Source organism: Ictalurus punctatus, chromosome 8 (genome assembly GCF_001660625.3).
Source record: "Ictalurus punctatus breed USDA103 chromosome 8, Coco_2.0, whole genome shotgun sequence".
In the NCBI taxonomy this organism is placed as follows: Eukaryota; Metazoa; Chordata; class Actinopteri; order Siluriformes; family Ictaluridae; genus Ictalurus; species Ictalurus punctatus.
In genome coordinates, this window is record NC_030423.2 from 9335049 (window position 1) to 9359142 (window position 24094).

Consider the following 24094-nt stretch of genomic DNA (forward strand, 5'->3'; position numbering starts at 1 on the left):
GACTCTGGTGAAAAGCCATATCTGGTCACCTGGTTCATAGCTCGGTGTCTCACCACCCTGTTTATCCACAATTTTCTTGTATACTAGGGATGCATGCTCTAGATGTTGGTGGGCCTGTTCATACACCAGTTCACTCCACTGGAACCAGCTGTCCACAGCGGGTAAGTCTGTGGGGGTGGCATTCCATGGAAACAGAGGTAGCTGGTACCCCAGGATGGAACAGAGTGAGGTGTGTAGCAAAGTGCTTCAGGGAGTTTGGGGAATACTCGGCCTAAGGGAGGAAGCCTGTAAGAAATGCCCAATCTCTCCTGGTTCACCCATTCCACTTGGCCATTAGCTTGTGGGTGGTAAGCCGGACGTTAGGGTTATGGAGACTCGTAGTTTCTCCATGAAGCCCCTCCAGACACAGAACATGAATTGAACCCCCCACTCACTCACTATGTCTTTTAGGGTGCCATACTACTGGAAATAACATGCTCAAATACCAGTTTGGCTGTTTTGAAGACTGATGGTAGGCCCAGCAGGGGAATCAAAGGTAGGGACTTGGATAACTGATCACGTGACAATATCTATATGATTTGAACTACACTATATGGCCAAAAGTATGTGGACACCTGATCAACACACCCATATGGGCTTGTTGTCTTGGAATAAGTATGAAATTATATTATCTTAATCCAATGCGCTCCTATAAGCAGATGGAAATAGGCACAATCCAAGGTTGACTGCATGTTTTAACTTTATGACTGACTCCAATATAAAATGAAAGATCTGACTCCAACATGTAATTCATTTAAGTAACTGACTCCAATAATTACTAAGTTCATTTAACGTAACTGATTCCAAACAATAACCTTCTAGTTTTAGAAGAGCAATATCTCAGCATTCAATTATACATTTATAGTAAGTTTTTACTGGAATGTGATGTTATCATGTTAGAACTTGCAATTGTAATTGTTCTCTTAACTCAGAGGTTTGACTTGCAAGCAAAGGCCTTTCCTATTTATATGTCAGAGTAACATGTCTGTTTTAAACATGTCTAAAGGTCAGATTGTACTCATGCCAAATCTCTTCTATTGAACCGTGTTCAGACAACACATGGATTTGCACTAAAATGGATCACAAGTTTTTGCACAAACTTGTGGAGTATGGAGCGCCAAACCAGCCAAAAGTGAAACGAATGGGGGGAGAGAGAGAACCACAGACAAAAGTGTGCAAGAGAGATAGAGTGTGTGAAAGTGTGTGAGAGAGATCGAGTGTGTCTGAAAATGCGCGAGAGAGATCGAGTGTGTCCGTGATAGAGAGGAAAACTGTGCAAGAGACACTGATTGTGTACGCAAGAGAGAGCAAAAGTATGTGAGAGCCAGAGATTGTCCGAAAGTGTGCAAGAGAGACCGAGTGTGTCCGCGAGAGAGGGTGAAAGTGCGCAAGAGAGCCCGAGTGTGTCTGAAAGTGCGCAAGAGAGACAGAGTGTGTCTGCAAGACAGAGCAAAAGCACATGAGAAAGCTCGAGTTTGTCCGAAAGTGTGCGAGAGAGATTGAGTGTGTCCTCAAGAGGGAGCGAAAGTGCGCGAAAGAGACCAAGTACGTCCAAAAGTGCGTGAGAGAGCCTGAGTGTGTCCGTGAGAGAGCGTGAAAGTGCAAGAGAGACCCCGATTGTGTCCGAAAGCATGCGAGAGAGTCCAAGTGTGTCAGAAAGTGCGCAAGAGAGACAGCGAGACATCGTGAGGGAGTGAGAAAGTGCGCGAGAGACCTAGTGTGTCCGCGAGAGAGTGCAAAAATACGCGAGAGAGAGCGAAAGTGTGAGAGAGACCCCAATTGTGTCCGAGATCGAGTGTGTCTGCAAAAGAGAGCGAAAGTGCGCAAAAGAGACCAAGTGTGTCCGAAAGTGCGCGATTGACCGAATGTGTCCGCGAGACAGCGTGAGAGTGCAAAAGTGCGCGAGACAAAGTGTTTCTGCGAGAGAGCGCGAAAGTGAGTGAAAGTGCATGAGAAAGTCTCCGTGAGTGAGCGAGAGGAATTGATGCCAAGAACACTCATAACATTACAGCATGCATTACAGCAACTGAAGAGGAAAGAGAAAAACAATGAAACAAAAAGAAAATGCCAGATATAATTTTTAAAGGTTGTACATCAATAATAACTGAACCATCTAAATTAAACTGCATTTTGGATCTGCATTTTATTCTATTATAAGAAAGTCCACTAGTATGGAGACAAAAGTACACTAAATGAAATAATTAAATTAATAATTAATTAAACAAACTAATAGTTAAATTTACCATTTTATTTTGAAAAAAAGTAATTAAATAAACCAATGCTTATATTTATCCATTTATTTTGTAACATTCCATGAAAACACAACATTTATTGTTTAAAATACTTCACAATATTCACTTTCACAAAGTACTACTGCATTTAAATATTTTTTTAAATAATAAAAAGTATTTTTCCCCGAATTTATTTATTTATTTATTTATTTATTTAAAAAAAAAAATTTGCAGAATAATAGGCTGAATTTCCGAATGATGCCTATTTCACGAAGCATGTATTTCCGAAGCCCGATTTCTCCAAGGAGTTTTTTCATAATAATAATAATAGAGGATATTTAACAAACACCAATCAACAGACAGCGGTGTTTGCACTGGCAACTAATGCAGTGCTTAAAAATTATGCAGTTTTATATAAAAAACCTCTTAGACATATTTAAAATGTCCGGATAATCACATTGTACACTACAGTTCACATGTGCAGGGTCATATGCGGTCTTATGTTCTCTCTCGGCCTCACTCGCGCACTTTCGGACACACTCGGTCTCTCTCGTGCACTTTCGGACACACTCGGCCTCACTCGCGCATTTTCGGACACACTCGGCCTCACTCGCGCACTTTCGCCTTTCGTTCTCTCTCTCTCTCTCTCTCTCTCTCTCTCTCTCTCTCTCTCTCTCTCTCTCTCTCTCTCTCTCTTCCCATTCGCTTCACTTTTGTTCAGTTTGGCGCCTCTTAGTGGAGTGTGTGCCTGCTCGACCGCACCCGGTCATTAAACCAAAAAGGGGGAAATAGCAAATACTAAGAAACTCTGAAATTCATGTAAATATTTCAAAGATTCTACTTTTCAGTCAAGGTGTTGTTGAAAATTGTTGTATTACATGAGAAAAGAATGCAAAATAGAAGCATTTTCACTAGTGCACTTAGACTTTTGGATCTCACTGTATGACAATTTAATAACCTTATTATAAAAATAGCCAAAGCATATCATTTTTCCTAAGCCTTTTTTGGGGTTCTCTTCCTGCATCCACTTATATGATATTAAATGTATTAACTCATATTACTTAGGCCTATATGGAGCAACTCCACTACAGTGACCCAGTAATAAATGACCTGAGGTCACAGTCATGTCTATGCCTACCTAGAATAACAGACTATATAATAACAATGTGGCGTAGTAGTCTATTCACATGCTGATGTTAGGTGTAAAGGGGTGCTTTAGCTTTAGGAACGTAAACATAAAGAACCTAAACCTAAACCTAAAAACAGCCGGTCGTGTCAAAAGTTATCATTGTTGAGGGACTGTAATAATTTGCATTACTGTATATGAATTATAATAAATCGAGATATCATATAACATGATTGTTGATATTGTTGGGCAGAGCGTTTTTTGGGGAGCGTCTCGATTCATTGACTCTTCCATCCCCGCTATTTTTCTTCCCGCAGAGCCCTCTGTTTCATGTTGAACATGTCGCATTCAGTACTTGCTCACTTCTCAGTGCGCATTCAGTACTTGCTCACTTCTCAGTGCGCACTCAGTACTTGCTCACTTCTCAGTGCGCATTCAGTACTTGCTCACTTCTTAGTGCGCACTCAGTACTTGCTCACTTCTCAGTGCGCATTCAGTACTTGCTCACTTCTCAGTGCGCACTCAGTACTTGCTCACTTCTCAGTGCGCACTCAGTACTTGCTCACTTCTCAGTGCGCATTCAGTACTTGCTCACTTCTCAGTGCGCACTCAGTACTTGCTCACTTCTCAGTGCGCATTCAGTACTTGCTCACTTCTCAGTGCGCACTCAGTACTTGCTCACTTCTCAGTGCGCACTCAGTACTTGCTCACTTCTCAGTGCGCATTCAGTACTTGCTCACTTCTCAGTGCGCACTCAGTACTTGCTCACTTCTCAGTGCGCACTCAGTCCTCGCGCTCAGCTCACTTGGTTCCTCAGCACAGTCAGCTGCGTACACAGGCACCATGCTGAGTTCCGTGCGCTGGTCGTGCGCTTTCATCGTCGCTTTTCTTCTTGTATCCGGATGTCACTGCGAGGATAACCGAAAACTTTTGGTCTTCCTCATCGACGGGTTTCGCTATGATTACATGGACGATCTGCAGAACCTGCCCGGGTTTCAAGAAATTGTGCACAACGGCGTCAAAGTGGATTACATGACTCCAGACTTTCCGAGTCTGTCCTACCCCAATTATTACTCCCTCATGACTGGTGAGATATCGCTCTTTGAGCCCCACACAAACTGTATACATGTCTGTGATTGTGAGAGATGATTTTAAAGTGCTTATTTCATGTTCTTAAAGCTAAAACTTTACACTGTTCAGCTCCCTGCTGAAAAAAACAACAGCAAAATAAAACAATAGAAACCATCACAGAAATTCTAATGGTTTCCACTACAAATACCATTACAAACCATCAGCTAACCATTACCATTATCTGTCCTTAATGGTATCCACTAGACACAATATATCACCTATAGTATAGAAGGCAACAAATTGCCAGTAGAGACCCACAGGGACCAGAACAGTTTCCAATAAAACCTATACAATTCACATTTTAACCATTTAAACAATTACAAATTCTGTGAGGGTTTCTATGGTTTTGTTTGTTAGTTTTTTTCTCAGTAGGGCACTGTGTCTCTGGTATTGCAAAAGTTAACTCGGAGAAAGTTACGCATTTGTTAGGCAATGAAAATTATGCAATCTGTATTGTATAAGTGTCATATCCATTGAGCAGGTGCTACGTCTGCAGTTACAGCGTACATGAACCTCTCACAAATTGGTACTCATATATGCACTGAGAGGAAGTGTTAGTAGACCATTGTTTGGGTTGTGTGAGATGATCAGTTGAGCTTTTTCCAGTTTTCAACAGTCCAGTTTCAGTCAGCCTGTGCCCACTGTAGCCTCAGATTCCTGTTCTTAGCTGATAGGACTGGAACCCAATGTTGTCTCCTGCTGTTGCAGCTCATCCGTCTCAACGTTTGATGTCTTTCACATTTAGAGATTCTTTATTGCTTACCATGGTTGTAAAGAGTGGTTATTTAAGTTACCGTAGCCTTCCTGTCAGCTTCATGGCTGTTATCGTCTGGACACCTCTCATCAACAAGAACAGAAGTGCCGGTCTGGATGTTTTTTGTTTTTCACATCATTCTGTGTAAACTCTACAGAATGCTGTGAATAAAAATTCCTGGAGATCAGCAGTTTCTAATCTGGCACCAACAACCATGCTTTGGTCAGAGTCACTGAAATCACATTTTCCCTCGTTCTGAAGTTTGATACGAAAATTTAATGAAGCCGTTGAACCGTATCTGCATACTTTTAGACATCGAGCTGCTGCCACATGATTGGCTGTTTGGGTAATTGCATGATTGAGCAGATGTACAGGTGTTCCTAATAAAATGGCTGGCGAGAGTGTGTGTGACTACATACAAAAGATGTTGACTAGTGAAAGTTATGGCCGATTTCTGTTGGCATTTGTCTTCGTTCAATGATTCATGACTGTGAACAGCACAACAGTGTAAAACATGAACAGTAGGTACAGCTATCCCTTTGGAGTCATTAAGATGATCTGGCATTCCTTACTTATGCCTGCAGCATTATAAGAAAAACATTTACAAAACAGACTGATATCCCTAAAATAAGGAACATAATGGAAGACAAACAAAATAAAAGTGTCACCCTTTACATATCAGAAGCAGCCAATAAATGGTGAGGCTCTGTGGCTTAATGGTTAGCAGGTTTGAATGGCAACTCCTGGGCTGGGGGTTCAATTCCTGTGTCCTGTGTGCTAGGAGCTTGCATCGTCTCCCTGTGCTTCAGAGCATGCCGGTTTCCTCCGCCAGCCCAAATACATGTTTTAGGCTGATTGGCAATCTCTAAATTGCCCGTAGTGTGTGAATGGGTCTGGCCTGCGATGGGTTGGCATGAGTCCTAAGCCTCAGTCTCCCTGTGACCCTGCGTAGGATAAGCGGCACAGAAAATGGATGGATGGATGATTCTTTCAACTCTTTCAAAGGTTACTCCAAATCAAGCATTTTTGGCCATCCATTTTCTATACCTCTTATCCTACAGGGTCACGAGGAACCTGGAGCCTATCCCAGGGAGCATGGGGCATAAGGCAGGGTACACCCTGTACAGGGTACTAATCCATCACAGGGCACAAACAAACCCCCAACCCTGGAGTTGTGAGGCGAACGTGATAACCACTAAGCCACCATGCACCCCATATTTTAGCCATGTCTCCATAAAAGTATATTATGTTTTGTAACAATTAAATGAAATTTTAAAAGCTTACATTTAGTAAAAGACTCAATCATAGTGAGTATGAAAAAATATAGTTAATTCATTCATCCATTTTATGGAACTGGTTTATCTTGGTCAAGATCATTGTGAATCTATGCCTGAATCTATGCTCTGATATGCGAAGCTAGAGAAAAAGGCCTGTCTGGCCTGGTGTCATAAAGTGCCTAAAGTGGACCCTCCCTAACCACAGGGGCTAGGGGAGAGAACTTACACTTCTAAGCTCATCTAATTCTGCATGGGATTTTGTAGCAGATGTTTTTTCTTGCTGTTTCGTGATTTTATAAGATTTATATATGACTTTTGCATTAGGCAGCAACTTCTAATTGGAACAAAGTACAGAGAGGTCAGCAGAATCAAAGTGCTAGAAAAAAAAAGTCATGTTGTATTGACAGTGTAGATCTTGCCAGAATATAGATACTTCCAAGGCTGAATGGTGCCATTGACTATAAGAGCTTGGCACAGCTAATGGCTTTAAGTCTTATTCTTCAACAAAAGTACTTTCCATACTAATAACATAGCCAAGTATACTTTTCTCATATTGTAGGCTGTTGTTTTACCTAGAGTCAAATTTGGAAATAGTCATATAAAAAAGTCAGAACACTTGAAAAAGAAAGCTTTTTATTGCGATGAGAAGTGGCAATCAGGTATACTTCATGGGGGAAAAAACAGGAAAATGGGTTTATTAAAGAAAAAACATACACATTTTAAATCTTCTTCTTTCCCCTAAGTATGTTTTAAAAAAAAAAAAAAAAAAAGTCTTTGGCAGTCAGAAAATGTTAGCATATGCTGCAACTGTACTGTTATGAATACTGTTATATTAAACTGTCATAAACTTTGATAGTAGGTTGTATACTGGAGTTATCATACTATTTATTGCTCAAACTGTTCCAGATATAGATAGCTCCCTGATAATCTTTAACCAAATATAAAGCCATGGAGCCTGTTCATGACAGGCTAAATACTGATGTCTCCAAAATGAACCTCAAAATGCCATATCATATTTGAGATTTGTCCTTTTTGTTGCAAAAAGCTGGAATCAGGTAGACTCTATGAACTTGCCTGGATCCACGTGCATGTCCTTTGCCGGTAGCATGTGTCAAGAAGCATCTGTTTGCTGTTCCTTTTTTTAGTTCTGATTTAATCCTAGTAATATTTCACCAAGTACAAGGCCACGTAAGGAGCCTGTTTATGATAAGCTACATAATTACAGTATGTCTCCAAAGTGGAAAAAGTGGTTATCAAAAAGAACATTAAGTCTATTGAGATATAATAACTGCTACAGGAATATTAAAGCTGATTGTATGTGTCTGGATTGGTGTATATATTTACAAGGGAAAGATCATAAAAAGTTACATTTATATAAGTTCATATCATGATGACGTACTACATGAACAGCTTTAAGTTCAGTTGCCTGCAAGTTTCTTGCTGTAAATGTTTTTTGTTGCTTGATGGGGCTTTTGCTTCAAAGCACAGTTCGAAATACTAGCCTTTTCTGTCTTTCTACTTCAGAAAGATTTCTTTTCTGAGCCTCATTGGCAATCCTCACTAAACCTTAACACACACAGAATCACAGTCCAGACTTTCCCAATCACTGCAGCTGTGTAGAGATGATTTGCTGATGGTGGTTGTTTTGCTTAGGCTTATGCATTTCCTACTCAGCCTGGGCTAGAGTCTGTCCCAATAATCACACCCTGGCAATAGTAAAGAAAGCAAACAATGAATTCAAAGCCTGCCTATGAAGAAAGCCTGCTGGCCCCACTACTCCCAAAACAGGCCGAAAATATTTATTTTTTCAAAGACACTGAAAGAATAAGAGAAGAAGCTGGCAGAAATCACTTGCTTTCTTACCCGTGTGGTTACAGGCTTGATTATTCTATAGAGTTCATCTGAGCGAGAAATCAGTATTCAGTATTGCATGGGCTGATTTGGGATTTGTGCTATATTCCTGCACATATAATGCATAGAGTACAGTCACAGTTTTTTTTAAAGGTGTTTAAATGTAATCTAATTTACTATTTGTTACTTAGCTAAATGCTGTCAATCTGACATCCAACCTCCTATCTATCTTTCAAACAAAATACATATACAGTATATGTAAACTGGGCTGTAGAAATACATAATTTTGCTGGTGGTAGAAAACAACTGAAAATGTAAGGGGGGGCAATGGTGGCTTAGTGGTTAAAGCTCTGGGTTACAGATTGGAAGGACGGGGGTTCAAGCCCCAGTGCTGCCAAGCTTCCACACTTGGGCCATAGAGCAAGGCCCTTAATCCTCTCTGCTCCAGGGGCACTGCATCATGGCCCTGCACTCTGATCCCATTTTCCTGGTATGCTGGGGTATGTAAAGAAAATAATTTCACTGTGTTGTAATGTACATGTGACCAATAAAGGCATTATCGTTATTTGTTGAACACAGTGTTCATTAAATACATTTTGTAGCAAAAGAATTAAAATGTATTTACAGTTTGATCCACACAGAACACTGTTATGCTAATCCCGTGAAGAGTTTTGAAAAGGTGAATTTGATAGTGACCAGGGGTGTTAGCTGTACTGTTAATCATTCGAGGCTGAGACCAGATTCTTCTCAGTCAAAAAACTTTGTTTCCTTGCATTTGTCTCTTACATGTGTGGACTAATTGATGAAAAAATATGAAAATTGAACGAAAAGTTGGATTTATCGTAAAACTTGCCTTGGGTGTTATCACTGTTTGCAGGACTATCACACCGATAAAATATAAAACTAACACAAGAATACAGTGATGCTTGAAAGTTTGCGAACCCTTTAGAATTTTCTATATATCTGCATAAATATGACATAAAACATCATCAGATTTTAACACAAGTCCAAAAAGTAGACAAAGAAAACCCAATTAAACAAATGAGACAAAAATATTATACTTGGTCATTTATTGATTGAGAAAATGATCCAATATTACATATCTGTGAGTGGAAAAAGTATGTGAACCTCTAGGATTAGCAGTTTAATTTGAAGGTGAAATTAGAATCAGGTGTTTTCAATCAATGGGATGACAATCAGGGGTGAGTGTCCTGTTTTATTTAAACAACAGGGATCTATCAAAGTCTGATCTTTACAACACATGTTTTTCTGAGGAGCTCAGAAAAAGAATTGCTGATGCTCATCAAGCTGGAAAAGATTACAAAACCATCTCTAAAGAGTTTGGACTCCACCAATCCACAGTCAGACAGATTGTGTACAAATGGAAGAAATTTAAGACCATTGTTACCCTCCCCAGGAGTGGTCGACCAAAAAAATCACTCCAAGAGCAAGACGTGTAATAGTCTGCGAGGTCACAAAGGAACCAAGGGTAACATCTAAGCAACTAAAGGCTTCTGTCACATTGGCTAATGTTAATGTTCATGAGTCTACCCTCAGGAGGACACTGAACAACAATGGTGTGCATGGCAGGGTTGCAAGGAGAAAGCCACTGCTCTCCAAAAACAATATTGCTGACCCTTTGAAGTTTGCTAAAGATCATGTGGACAAACCAGAATACTATTAGAAAAATGTTTTGTGGATGGAAGAGACCAAAATAGAATTTTTGGTTTAAATGATAAGGGTTATATTTGTAGAAAGGAAAACACTACATTCCAGCACAAGAACCTTATCCCATCTGTGAAACATGGTGTTGGTGGTATCATGGGCCTATTTTGCTTCATCTGGGCCAGGATGGCTTGCCATCATTGATGGAACAATGACCTCTGAATTATACCAGTCAGGACATTTGTCCATGAACTGAATCTCAAGAGAAGTGGGTCATGCAGCAAGACAACGACCCTAAGTACACAAGTCATTTACCAAAGAATGGTTAGAGAAGAATAAAATTTATATTTTGGAATGGGTAAGTCAAAGTCCTGACATTAATCCAATAGAAATGTTGTGGAAGGACCTGAAGCAAGCAGTTCATGTGAGGAAACCAACGAACATCCCAGAGTCAAAGCTGTTCTGTACTGAGGAATGGGCTAAAATTCCTCCAAGCCGATGTGTAGGACTGATCAACAGTTACCGCAAACGTTTAGTTGCAATTATTGTTGCACAAGGGGGTCACACCATATACTGAAAGCAAAGTTTCACATACTTTTGCCACTCACAGATCTGTGATACTGGATCATTTTCTGCAATAAATAAGTGACCAAGTATAATATATTTGCTCATTTGTTGAATTGGGTTCTCTTCATACGTTTAGGAATTCTGTGAAAATCTGATGTTTTAAGTAAAAAAAAAAGAGCGACATCCTCTGCGGAGCAGGAGGGCAGCTCAACGTCCTTGGCAGAACAGGAGGGCAGAACAGGAAGGCAGAGAGATGTCCTCGGCGGAACAAGAAGGCAGAGTGACGTCCTCAGTGCTGTGGGAAAACAAAGCAACATCCATAGAGAAGCCTAATGTAGTGACGTCCAAGGCCGAGCAGGGAAACTAAGTGAAGCTCTTTGCCATAATATGAGGCAGGAAACATCTTCAGCTGAACGGGGAGGCTGAGTGGCATTCTCAGCTGTATAGGGATGCTGAGCAGTGTCCTCAGTCGGGCAGGGAGGCTGCCCAGCTTAGTCACGCAGACTAAGGTGAAAGCAGGTTGGTCATGACATCCACCTCAGGTGTTCGCAGAGCTTGGTTGGCCGTGTCGTCATTCACAAGCATGAGCATGAGCATGACTTTGTTGGCGTGATGAGGAGAACTTGGTTGGCCATGCCAGCAGACTCCGGTGCAAGCAGAGCTTGGTTGGCCATGCTGTCTACCTCAGACAGGTACCTGGCTTGGGAGGTCGTCTTGTCGCCCTCAGACTGGAACAGGATTTGGGAGGCTGTCTTTTCGACCTCAGACAGGAATTTGGCATGGGAGGTCACCTCGTTGACCTCTAGCAGGAACTTGACTTGGGAGGCCATCTTGTCGACCTCAGACAGGAATTTGGCATGGGAGGTCACCTCATCGACCTCTAGCAGGAACTTGACTTGGGAGGCCATCTCGTCGACCTCAGACAGGAATTTGGCGTAGAAGATCACCTCGTCGACCTCTAGCAGGAACTTGACTTGGGAGGCCGTCTCGTTGGCCTTCGACTGGAACTTGACGTGGGAGGTCACCTCATTGACCTCATGCTGGAGCTCTGGAGATGAGACCACCTCGTGGATCTCATGCTGGAGCTCTGGGGAGTAGGTCACCATGTTGACCTCTGGCTGGAGCTGTGCAGGGGAGACCACCTTGTGGGTCTCAAGCTGGAGCTCTGCAGGGGAGAACACCTCCTGGGTCCCTGGCTGGAGCTCTGTGGAGGAGGTCGCCATGTTGACCTCTGACTGTGGCTCTGGAGCTGAGGTCACCTCTTTGACCTCATGCTTGAACACCGGAGATGAGACCCCTGCCTGGGTTTCATGCTGGAGCGCTGGGGAGGAGGTCACCATGTTGACCTCCAACTGGAGCTCTGGGGAGGAAGTCATGTTGTAGTAGGTGGTGAACAGCCTCACAGGTCACTCATCACTGGCCCTCCCCAAACACTCATCCAGGTTGGAGGTATACTTTGGACTTCCAGACTTTATCAATAGTCCCACAAACTGAGTTACATTGTGAAGTTACATTGGATTCTGTACCGGCCAGACGCTCCACCCACTGGCGGACTTGGCCAACAAGCCGGGACAGTATGAACCCCAGCCACTGCCTCTGGTCAGGCTTGGGGTTCGCCAGGCTCAAAAAATGTAACTGTTATTCGAACAGAAAATACTCAGGGTAGCCGAAAAATCCATCGTAAGGCTCTGGGGCATCCATGGCAACCCATTGAGGAAGCTTGATAGAATTGAGTCTCTGTAAGGTGTTCTTTATTACCTTCACATGATGTCTCCTTCGCTTTCCTGCTGTTTCCATGTTATTGGCGAAGTATTCTGTCACGTAATGAGGGTTAGGATGGAAGCAAGTGCAGGTATGGCAGTTTAATAAAATAACAAGTCCAAGGGATCAGGCAGAAATCAATAAACAAAGACAGGCTGAGGTCAGCACTGATTGAATGGTTGTTGCATAGCATAATGTGCGAGTGACTTTTTAAAAATGCATGTAAAGAAAAATGGATTAACGATAAACAACTCTGATATGAGATATAGAGTGCATTGGCACAGCTTACTGTGTAATATGATATACAGTATGATATAGTTTTGACAGCATAGTTACACAGCAAGTTACATTGCCACCTAACAGCTCTACAGCTCCAGGCTCCCAGTCTGATGTCTGTGTGGAGTTCCACGTGATCTACCCAAGTTCTGCTTGTGTTTCTAAAGGGTTCTCAGATTTCCTCCCAAAATACATTGCTAGGCTAATCTGTGTAGATGTGTGTGTATGCATGGTGCCCTGTGATGGACTGATGTCCCATCCAAGGATAGAGTGGTTACTGAAGGTGAATGAAAAAAGGAATGCTTGTATGGAAAATGCAATCATTTTCAGTGTACCAGGGTAAATTAAGATTTCACCTTATGAGTTAACTGTTTAAATATTTTTCATTTTTCACCTAATCAACTTGACTCAGTTGTTCAGTCTCATTTAGTCTACTATCCACACAATAGGTCATCTTGATCTCTTTTGAAACATTTCTTTTCAATGTACCAGGTCGCCATTGTGATGTGCACCAAATGACAGGGAATTATATGTGGGATCAGCACTCTTCAGAGGAATTTCTAATTGGAACCAATCCAAGCAGCCGCTTACCGATGTGGTGGGATGGCTCTGAACCCCTCTGGGTAACTGTGCAGAAACAAGGCAAGAAAGCCTACATGTACTACTGGCCAGGTCAGTGATGGTTGTGTACAGTATATGTGTGTGTTTTTACTCTCAAATCTCCAGCTGTGTAATTATACTAAGTACTGGACAAGAATGTGAACATTTATTAGTGTAATTTAAAAACTGTGTTATTTTACTTTATACCATGACACTGATCAGAAAGTGTTGATTAATTTTCTATTGTAATTCTCTGCAAGATAAATTACATGTATATATTAATACAAGTATACGTAAATAACTCTTTTGAAAGTAAACAAAAAATGGGACCACATCCCATTGTACTATAACTGCATTCATTGTTGTACTTTATATGCATTAATTATAATTTGCATGTTAAGCGTATAATATCAGGACTGTAAAATTTACTTGCCAATGCCAATTACATTTTTACACAACAAAATGTAAATGATTTTGTATTAAAATGTAAATCATTTATGAGCAGGTTGTGAAGTGACGATTCTTGGTGTAACGCCCACATTCTGCGAGAAATATGTTACCAGTCCTTCTTTGAAGAATCTAAATGATGCCATAGAGAATGGTCTCAATGTGCTAAAGTAAGTCTTACACAGACCTCTCTAGCTAAAAATTAACACCACCAAACCGTCACTACAAGCATAATTTAAGCCAAAAGCAAGATCTAGAACAAAGTGTTACATACTAACAGTGCAGTGTAATACAGTGTATTGTGTTATGCTGGGCTGTGTTTCCTGATAATGAATTTTAGTAAAGAATAAAGATATACTTAGTAAATAATGAATTGGTCAGGTTGCTCGTTAAGATACGATTGAATTACTACTTTACTAGATAAGGGTTTCTGGAAAGGCATGTTAGCCTAATTAAAGAAAATTCTTAGGATGAGGTTTACTAACGACTTAGCATTAAGAAACTTTTGGGAAACACACCTGTGAATGTTAAGTCTGGGGTTTATCCTGTTTATTCTATTTCCTCATGATCCATTTGTAATAAATATTGAGTAGTGATTAAATAAATATTTGGTGTGTACATTCTGTGATTTGTTCTCATGAGGAACGATGTGGCAGACATGGTAGCTGTGTACTATGAGAACATTGATGTGGAGGGACACCACTTTGGTCCGGGGTCCGAGCAGGTGCGGACTGCTGTCCGCTCACTGGACGTAGCATTCCAGACTTTAAACCAGAAGATCAAGGTCTGTGCAAGACATGTAAAGTAAAGTAAAGTAAAGTAAGGGAGTAAATTTGTGTTCAATGAAATAGACAGAATGCTGTTCAATTACTTTCCATATACACAAGCACAGAAGTTATTTATCTAGAATACGTCTGAACTTACATTTGTGTATTTCAGGAGAAAGACTTGGAAGATGACTTGAATGTCATCATGTTCTCTGACCATGGGATGACTGACATCAAGTGGATGGATAAGGTTATTGAACTGGAGGCTTACATAAATATGTCCAATATGATAAATATGATGGACAGAGGGCCAGTTGTCAGTCTGTGGCCTAAACCAGCAATGCTTGAAGAGGTAAACTTACTGTAGTAGTTGTATCAAAACTAAAGGAAGCAGATATTGTATAAATGGAAAGTATACCTTGTCTTTTGTTCTATGCTTGTTAGGGATTATACCTAGTAATCAGAGTAAATTTTTGTTGACAGTGTCAGAAGTTGCTGCAGAGACACATTTTTTACTGGTGAACTCTAAGGCCTCTAATGAACCTATAAAACATGAACCTTGTGAAGGGAAAACATACATACTTTTAACTACTTACAGTGTTTAGCATAGGAATTCACCTCCATGAACTTTTCCACATATTGTAAGGTTACAATCCATTAGTGAAATTAAGTAAATTGGGATTTTTACCATTTGATTTATGAACCAAGGTGTAAAATATTTGTTTTAAGGTGACACAAAGGTTAATTAAATGAAGCAGAATTTTGTTGGCTAAATATGGGTGCAATTACAGCTGCACATCTCCTGGGATATGTCTTCGTCGGGATTGCACATCTGGTATTTTTTTTTCTCATTTCTCTTTCCATGATTGCTTTAGCTTTGTCAGATTGAATGGAAACTGTTGGTGAATGGTCAATTTTCAATTATCACCGATTTTCAAATGGATTGCTGTCAATGTGTTGACTGGGCCATTCGAACACATTCCGGTTCTATATTCAGAACCACTCCAGTGTAGCTTTAGCAGTTTCCCAGTCCCTGCTGTTGAAAAGCATCCCTGATAAATGGTGCTCCCACCACCATGCTTCACTGTGGGGATGGTGTTCTCAGGGTGATGAGCAGTATTGAGTTTTCGCCAAACATAATGCTCTGTGCCAAGGCCAACAACATTAAACTTTGGTCTCCTCAGACGGGAGAATCTACTTCCACATGTTTGATTAGTCTCTAACATTCTTTTTGGCAAACTCATATGGCTTATTTTTTTCCCTCTTCTCATCACTCTTTCATAAAACTCAGCTCTGTGGAGTGTCCAGGCTGCTGTTGACCTTGGCTCTTGGTTGCTTCTTTCACTAATGCCCTACTGACACGGTTACTGACTTATAGTGGATGGCCTTCTGTATGCAGCGTCACAGAGGTGCCATATATATACTTACTTTTTTAAAATAATGGATTAAACGGTGCTCCTCAGGATGCCTAACATTTCTTAAAATAACGAAACCCTGATTGATTCTTTTCCAGAACTTTGTCACAGAGATATTTCGATTTATTCTTAGTCTTCATGATACTGTTTGTTCAGGCATGTTCTCTAACAAACTCTGGGGTCACCCAGGAATAGGTTTATTTATATTAAGATCATGTGACACTTTAATTACACACAGGTAAATGCCATTCAACTAATTTAAATAATTAGTTAGAGAAAAGAAATCACTAATAGTGATTTCTTCTGGCACCAGAACAAATTTAGGGATTTCACAGCAACAAGGGTGGATACTAATGCAATCACAACTTTGAGTTTTTTATTTGGGAATAATTATGCAACTATATTGATTTTTCTAGGCTAATCTGTGTAGCGTTATAACATTAAATTCTAATTAAGTCCATTCTGCATCCAGGTTGTAACACTACAAAGTGGGGTGAATACTTATGCATGGCGCTGTATTTGGTATTAAAATGTGTCTTTATTAAAATGTTTTGAGCATATGTGCTATGATGTATTTTGACTGATTTGATGAATTTTGACTGTCTATAGAAGAATATTTTTCCATAACTTTTTTCCAGACATATAAAGCATTGCAGGCAGCAAAAAACATGAAGGTGTATCAGACACATGAGATCCCGGATCGCTATCACTATAAGCGTGGAAAATTTGTCTCACCATTAACACTTGTTGCTGACCCTGGATGGTTCATCACTGAGGTCAGGCTCTAGTCTAAATGTCATAAAATGAATTGTTAGAGTAAAATAGCATGTGCAGTTTTTTCATTACTAAAGACGTATTTAATTGTCTGAGACAATGCTGTTCTTCAGAATTTCCTTCTGTAGTTTTGCAATGGTGCTTCAAAGCAAAATTTGCTAACTAGTAAGAGAAAATGATAGCATTTAACCTAATGGAGGCAATGTTAACTTTGACAGCTAATTTGCTAAAATGTAGTTTTAATATTGTTTTCCTAAAAACTCACAATAGTTTAAGTTTGCTAGTAGTTTTAATCTAGATTTTGTAGATGAATTATAGCAATTTTAGTCTGAATTTAGAACTGAACATTTTAGTCAATAAAAAAATTAAGATTTTATCTCCCCCCCTCAAAATTCTCCCAATTTTCTCAAATTTAAGAAACACAAATGAATAATTTCCTGAGTTTTAATCTTTCTTCTTAAAAGTAATGATCTACCTTCTCTAATGTACAGAACTAACTGTTGTTTTTTGGTCTCATTTTTACTTGTTGAGGAAAATGTTAATGCATTTCATCATATATTTTTGACCAAAATGGTGATTTAGTTAGTTATCATGTAGTTTTTGTTGTTAAAATACTACATTTCTAACTATCGATAAAATGAACATTGAATGAATGTTTTAGTATTCCGCCTCGATTATAAAGACCATCTAGGAGTGAATCATCACTTACATTGAAAATTTGTTTAAGACTAGGTTTTACCTACAGCGATTTTTCAGTTTTCAGTACAGAATACTTCTCATGTCCATTATAACCAATATCTAAAAATTCCAGTCATTTCTATACAGAGCAAAGCTCTTTCATTGCCATGAAGGAAAGAACCTATCTCACTAATCTCACCTCATTCTGTTCTCAGAACAAATCTACACTGCCTTACTGGCAGAATGATACAGGAGAACCGATGGGCTGGCAACATGGTTGGCATGGCTATGACAATGAGTTCCTGGACATGAGGGGCTTTCTTCTGGCTCAGGGACCAGGTAAACGCCATATAAAACATTATACCTGTATGTTATACTAGAGTTGGGTGATATTACGATACATACACAATAATTAGACATTATCTCATTACACAATATATAGCATTATGCTGCAGTGCTGTTCCAGTTTAGAGTCTGATTGGTGAGAAGCTACTGTATAACAGGAGAGCTTGGGAATTAATGTCATGTCATGCTGAATTATTGGAATGTTCCACTGTCTTTGTTGGCTGCTACAAACATGTTCACACACACTATGAGAGTTTAAAGAGATTGCCATTTTATTTTCTCATTCTTAAAAGCAAGTCAAAGAAACATGGCTTATATAATGACCAACTGCATTGGGATACCAATCCCAGTGAAATATGGATAAAATTAGTCTTATTTATGGTGTGGATACATACAAACTACATATGAAAACTTCAAGTTAGGCTGGTTATCTGACAAACCCAAAATGGGAGATCACCCTTAAGACATTGTGTCATAGCATCACATTCCTTAAAGCCTAATAGTAACCACTTCACAAGGATTTGTATGGCAGACACATAAGTTTGTCCTAATAGTAAATAGATTTTAATTGTTATTATTTAACAAAGAAAAAAAGTGTATTTATTGATATAATAAGGCTTTCCATAAGTCAAATGTTTATTTAACATTTACAGAAGGGGCCTATGGTGTCAGCTCTTTGTGACAGTTAGTAAAGCTGTTGCTTTAACTTTTATGGCATGGAGCAAGTCTTCAGAGAGGAGGACTTTGAGCTTTGCCATTTATCAGTAACATATACTGGAACACCTGTTAATATCTGCTAAAATGCAAATGATAAGGGTAACAAATGTAATTGATGGCTGTTCCACTGTAACTATAAATAGATAAAAAACATGTTTATTTTATTACATAAAGTAGGCTCCGAATACATTTTTATCAAGCATTTTACATTGGATTTCAAGACGAGATATCAAACTTTACTCAATTTATATTCAGATGATTTTACAATGACTTTGGCTGACAGATGAATGTGATATATACAATATATGGCCAAAAGTATGTGGACAATTTTTGAACATCCTATTCTAGATTTCGCCCCCTTTTGCTGTTGTAATAACATCCATTGTTCTATGAAAGCTTTCCACTAGATTTTGTAGCATAGCTGTGGGGATTTGTGCATTCAGCCACAAGAGCATTGGTGAGGTCAGGCAATGATGATGAGTGAGGACGAATGGGGAAAAGTCAGCATTCCAGTTCATCCCAAAGGTGTTCAGTGGGGTTGAGGTTAGGGCTCGGTCCAGGCCATTCGGGTTCTTCCACTCCAAACTTCGGAAACCATGTCTTCATGGACCTCGCTTTTGTGCACAAAGGCATTGTCATGCTGGAACAGGTTAGGGCCTTTTCGTTCCAGTGAAGGGAAATTGTAGGGCTATATCATATTAAGACCTATCCAATTGTGTGCTTCAAACTTTGTGGAAACAGTTTGGGGAAGGCCCACATGGATGTGATGGTCAGGTGTCCACAAACTTTTGGCCATTCAACGTAGATAAAGAGTGAAACTCACCCATGGACAGAAAAACAAATGATTTCTTTTAAAACAAATTCCAACAGTAAATCATTTGGCTGTGCTTCAGGAGATCTGAATCCTGACAATGCAATAATGAGGACATGTAAGAGCTTTCATGTGACGGGGTGGGGGGGCGTAGCTAGATTTTACATTTTAGATTTAATTTAATTTTTTTATTCTTCCAGTGAGCTTAAAGTGTATAAATATGATTTTTTTATGTACTAATGTCTAGTATATTTTGTAAGTTACTGTCATACCAACCATCCTTATAATGCACTGTACTTATGTCCAATCTGAACTGCACTGTATGTGTATAGTAATACTTTGTCTCATCTCTGCATGTCAGCCTTCAAGAAGAATTTCCGAGCAGGGCCGATCAGATCAGTGGATGTGTATAATTTAATGTGCAACACCCTTGACATCCATCCCCTTCCCAACAATGGCTCCTGGTCTCGAGTGGAGTTTATGCTGACAGGCTCTGCTGATTCTATACAGCCTGTGCTGCTGTTCAGCTGTGTGCTGGCAATCCTGTTAGTGCTACTGGTTTCTCGGTTTTAGAAACAACATACACATCTTCCTTCTGCAGAACTGCACTAGGGCTATAATCAGTACTGTTTAAAGGCCATTTGATGGTCAACTGATGATTCGGTATATATAAATAATAATTCCTATGTTTCAGTACACTATATCAGAAAAAAGTCGGATAGAATAACTAGAAACTTCGGTTAAAACTGTACATATAGCCGAATATAACTAAAATTGGTGAAATTAAGTGCTGGTTAGGTTAATAAAAGGTGGTCCAACTCTTGGCACATACACAAAAAATTTATAAATATTTAAGGTCAGACACTTGCTCGTTATTTTGAAAGAACAACATTTCAATTCTTTATGACTTGCTTCACTATAACACTATGACAGATACTTTAATTCTATTACACTAATTTACCATGTATTCAGTGTTGTGGATGCTTTTGTATCCACTCTATTTTGATCCTAATGGCAGTAAAATAAGAATTTGTGATGCTCCCCCCCCCCCCCCCCCCCCCAAAAAAAAAAAAAAAAAAATCAATAAAAAATCCAAGTTTCTGCCCTCTATTGAATGTAAAGAAATGTGCTGTTTTAATTTTCCAGCAAGTGGAGATCTGTTTTCTCATCATCACCATTTCTGGATAAGCTGTATGTATATGTGTCAGGTTTAGTAAGCATGCAGTTTTTGAAATAAAAAACATGTTTTTGTCCTATTTTCAAGGATCAACCATGTTGATCTGGATCATTGACACATTCACAAGTGCAGTTGTTTTTACAATTTGGATTTGTGCTTAAATTGTGGTTGGAAACAACTTCATAATTGTTAAGATGTTTAAGGTGATATTAATTCCAATGGTCATATTTCACCTCGTGCTTAACAGGGATTTGAAACCTTGGCTTGGTTGATGACAAATGGTTATAAAGTGTTAGGAAGGCTAAAAATTACTAATATTTTTCCTGGCTTGGTGTGAATTACATGAAACTTGTTTTCGTAGTAAATATTACTATTCGTAATGGCCAAGTATTCATTAAGTCATGCCTATTCGAGTCAACAAAGTTGAATCCAATAGTGACTACAGAATGTAACATAGTAAGGAACCTTGTCACATTAATCCTATATGATGGTTTTATTACCTGTATGCTTCTTTGACAAATCTGTTCACCCACTGATAATAAGTACACCTGAGGTAATGTGTCATTTAATGTTCTTTACAATGGAACAATGCTGTGATGATGAGATGGCTGTCCCCAATACCCACACATACTGTACTGTATACATATACTGTGACACATACTGTACTGTATATTACCATGCTAATACAATATTGTCAGTGTAGTTACGGTGCTGGGAATGATCCACTAACCATAATATCTGGTCAGTGCTGGTCCTATGGTGGTCTGTTTCTACTAATAAATGAGATAAAGCATGCCTGACAAACTGCCTAGCAATAGATCGGGCAGTAAATAGTGGTGTGCCTGATTAAATTGCCAATAAGTATGAAGTATGCACACCAATAAACTGAAAACTCGGTGTAAAATAAAGTACTTGTACACCCTGGTTCAGAGGTGAAAATTTATACACATTAAATTACAACAGAAGAAGATATAGTTCTTTTTGATGTTCACCAGTTAAACTGCAGATGTCGCAAAAACACAGGTTATATTTTATTTCAGGCACACAAACTCATAAGTTCGAAAACATAGTTGTATTTGCTTTTAAATTGGAGAAAGTATACAATAATTACAATTAATAACATTTCTTGTTAATTTAAAGACCCTACATTAAAAAGATTTACAATATTTGGATTGTATTTCTAACATCTACAGTATTAGCCCAGCTGATACACAAATTAAAAGCACATATTAGAGTCGGTATATAAATATATATACAAATAATACATGTGATGTCAATCTACTGTCTACTTTTAGTGTTTGCTTTTGCCTAAACCAGTAGGCACCATGTGTTTGTTGTGTGTCATGTATGTCAGTTCGGTGTTACTGAACGGAATGCACAATAATGTGAAGGTTTATTTTTCATAATCAGCAATGTTTCCTGATCCCTCTTCTTCCCTGTTTGCTAATCTCCCTTTTATACTTGGTAGCAGCACATGAACATAACATTATTTTCCACACATATCAGGAACGAAAGACTGAGCAGTGCAAAAATATTAACAGATGACAAGCTTGTATTGCTCTCTGGTTGTCATTCAGCAACTCACTGTGACTCTGTGCTCTTTTTCACTGACTTGCATGCAATTGTTCAATTGGTAATCAAATTCATGTGTGTTAGTACTATAGGAAAAAAAACGCCAAACTGTATATTTTCACTGATGACAAAAAGGTACAGGCACTAAACAGACTTTTTCCCTGTATAGCCTAAACCTACAAATGTACAGTACCTCTAGAAAATATTAACCCTCTAGTGATGATTTCTCTTTAAAGTACACTAAACTGGACACCTCACCACTGAACATTCCATTATAAAACCCTGGGCATTAATATGGCATTGGTCCACCCTTTGCTGCTACAACAGCCTCCACTCTTCTGAGAAGGCTTTCCACTAGATTTTGGACCAAGGCTATGGATTTGCTCATTCAGCCACAAGAGCACAAGAGGTTGGGCAGTGATGCTCAGCAAGAAGTTGGTGTTCCAGTTCATTTCAAAGATATTCGTTGAGGTTGAGGTCAGGGCGCTCTGCAGTTCCTGCACACCAACATTGGCAAATTATATCTCTATGGACCTCACTTGTCCATTCTAGAACAGGTTTGGGCTCAGCCACATAGTTGCAGTGAAATGAAATCTTAATGCTAAAGTATACAAAGACATTCTAGACAATTGTGTGTGCCCATGGAAGCGTCCCGTAGAACTGCCATGAAGATTTGAGATGAAGCTGTTAGGTTTTAATGTTATGACTGAGCTGTGTTTATGATGATGTTGAAGGTCACATGACAGTGAAAATATGGTGGATGTAGTAAATCCGGGACTGCGTCCAAAATTGTATACTGTCACAGTACGTACTGAATTCGATGCAGTACCCACTGCACGGCCGTTGAAATAGTAGGTACTAATCAGTACATGTCTTGTATGAATACAATCCCAGACATACTACATATGCCATGTTGGCATTGTCACGTGACCTTCAACTTCATCATGAACACAAAAATCTTAAAGGGGCCACCAGATTAACAACTACACTAATGGCAACATGCACATCAGGAAAATTAAATGAATGAGTAATGTAATGTGGGCGGGGTTAACAGGCTGAGGTAGCTCAGCCTTGGCAGGCTAAGGCGCGATGGAGACCACAAAAAAAGCTTTCAAAAGCTGTTACAGTTGTTTTCTTGTTTAATCCTTTAACAAGTTAACAATTTATTCAGGTATTATTAATCAAGTCCTGTTTAACCAAGGTTTAATACTTAAAAAGAGTCTTCCGAGATTTATTTTGAGCTTGTCCGCACCAGTCCAGTTGCATTATGGGATTTTTGACTCGCATAGTGTCCATCGGTTGCATACCCGCCCAAGTAGATATCACTGCAGCCCGGGGACCTCCAAGTGGGAGTTACTTACACCTCAAGTAGGCGGGATTTCAGAAATGGGCAGAATTTAGGCAAAAATCCAGAAGTGATGGCAAGTATGCGGGAATTCCCAATCGCTCCAGTACAAAGGTGCGTGGTGATAAATGATGACAAAAACACAGATTTAAAGCTAAATATCAACATTTTTTTCTTATAGTTTTAATTTAATTTAATGATAAATGGTGCCATGCATTCTCTCTGTATAAACAGTGGCATTACTCATTAGCACAGCTGGATTGCATGCATGATAAACTGCACACTCCTGGGTAAAATGCCCTGGAGCTCGCTTGGCCTGCCCTTACCAGCCCTTAACCTGGTGGATACACAGAAAGCACATTATAAATTAGATTAAATAAAAAGTCATTCAACAAATAAAATACACTTCCTTTTGTTGATTCTACAAAATCAGTGTGTCAATATTTAAAATTTAAAAACTACAAGTTTACCCGTTTAGGTTACTGTCAAGCCCCTTATTGCCTCTTTGTAAAACAATAACTTAATTTACATGACAAAAACTACAGTAGCCACTCAAAGCCCCCTGGAAGTTTGTACAGCCCAGTTGGCGCTAAAGTCCCTACCATTTGGAGCTAAAGTCCTCCCCTTTGGAGCTGACCCTCCCATTTGGAGCTAAAGTCCCTCCAAGTTGGAGCATTTGCTCCCACCCATTTGGGGCTAAAGTCCCTCCCATTTGGAGCTTGCTTTGACGTCCGTTTACACCCATCTCAAATCTCTCCGGAAGAAGTT

General features: G+C 39.4%; 1 protein-coding gene and 1 long non-coding RNA gene across 2 annotated transcripts; one reads left to right on the forward strand and one right to left on the reverse strand.

Moving 5' to 3' along the window:
• The first annotated feature begins 4177 nt into the window (after window positions 1–4177).
• enpp6 (ectonucleotide pyrophosphatase/phosphodiesterase 6) lies at window positions 4178–21333 on the forward strand. Its single transcript, XM_017473680.3, has 8 exons — window positions 4178–4483; window positions 13171–13350; window positions 13784–13895; window positions 14368–14509; window positions 14665–14844; window positions 16546–16683; window positions 17575–17698; window positions 19594–21333. Exons 1-8 carry the CDS (start codon window positions 4240–4242, stop codon window positions 19803–19805), a joined length of 1332 nt encoding a protein of 443 aa, XP_017329169.1. The 5' UTR covers window positions 4178–4239; the 3' UTR covers window positions 19806–21333.
• A 1882-nt stretch (window positions 21334–23215) lies between these two features.
• LOC128633477 (uncharacterized) lies at window positions 23216–24019 on the reverse strand. Its single transcript, XR_008396882.1, has 2 exons — window positions 23929–24019; window positions 23216–23663 (listed from the first exon to the last, which is right to left on the reverse strand). It is a non-coding gene; the product is annotated as an uncharacterized LOC128633477 (long non-coding RNA).
• Window positions 24020–24094: the final 75 nt, after the last annotated feature.

Bases quoted from the DNA above. Each gene is read 5' to 3' on its own strand.
- enpp6 (XM_017473680.3), top strand. From the start codon at position 4,240: ATGCTGAGTTCCGTGCGCTGGTCGTGCGCTTTCATCGTCGCTTTTCTT. The intron at 13,351-13,783 runs GTCAGTGATGGT...ATTTATGAGCAG, and splicing joins CTACATGTACTACTGGCCAG to GTTGTGAAGTGACGATTCTT. The intron at 14,845-16,545 runs GTAAACTTACTG...ACTTTTTTCCAG, and splicing joins AACCAGCAATGCTTGAAGAG to ACATATAAAGCATTGCAGGC.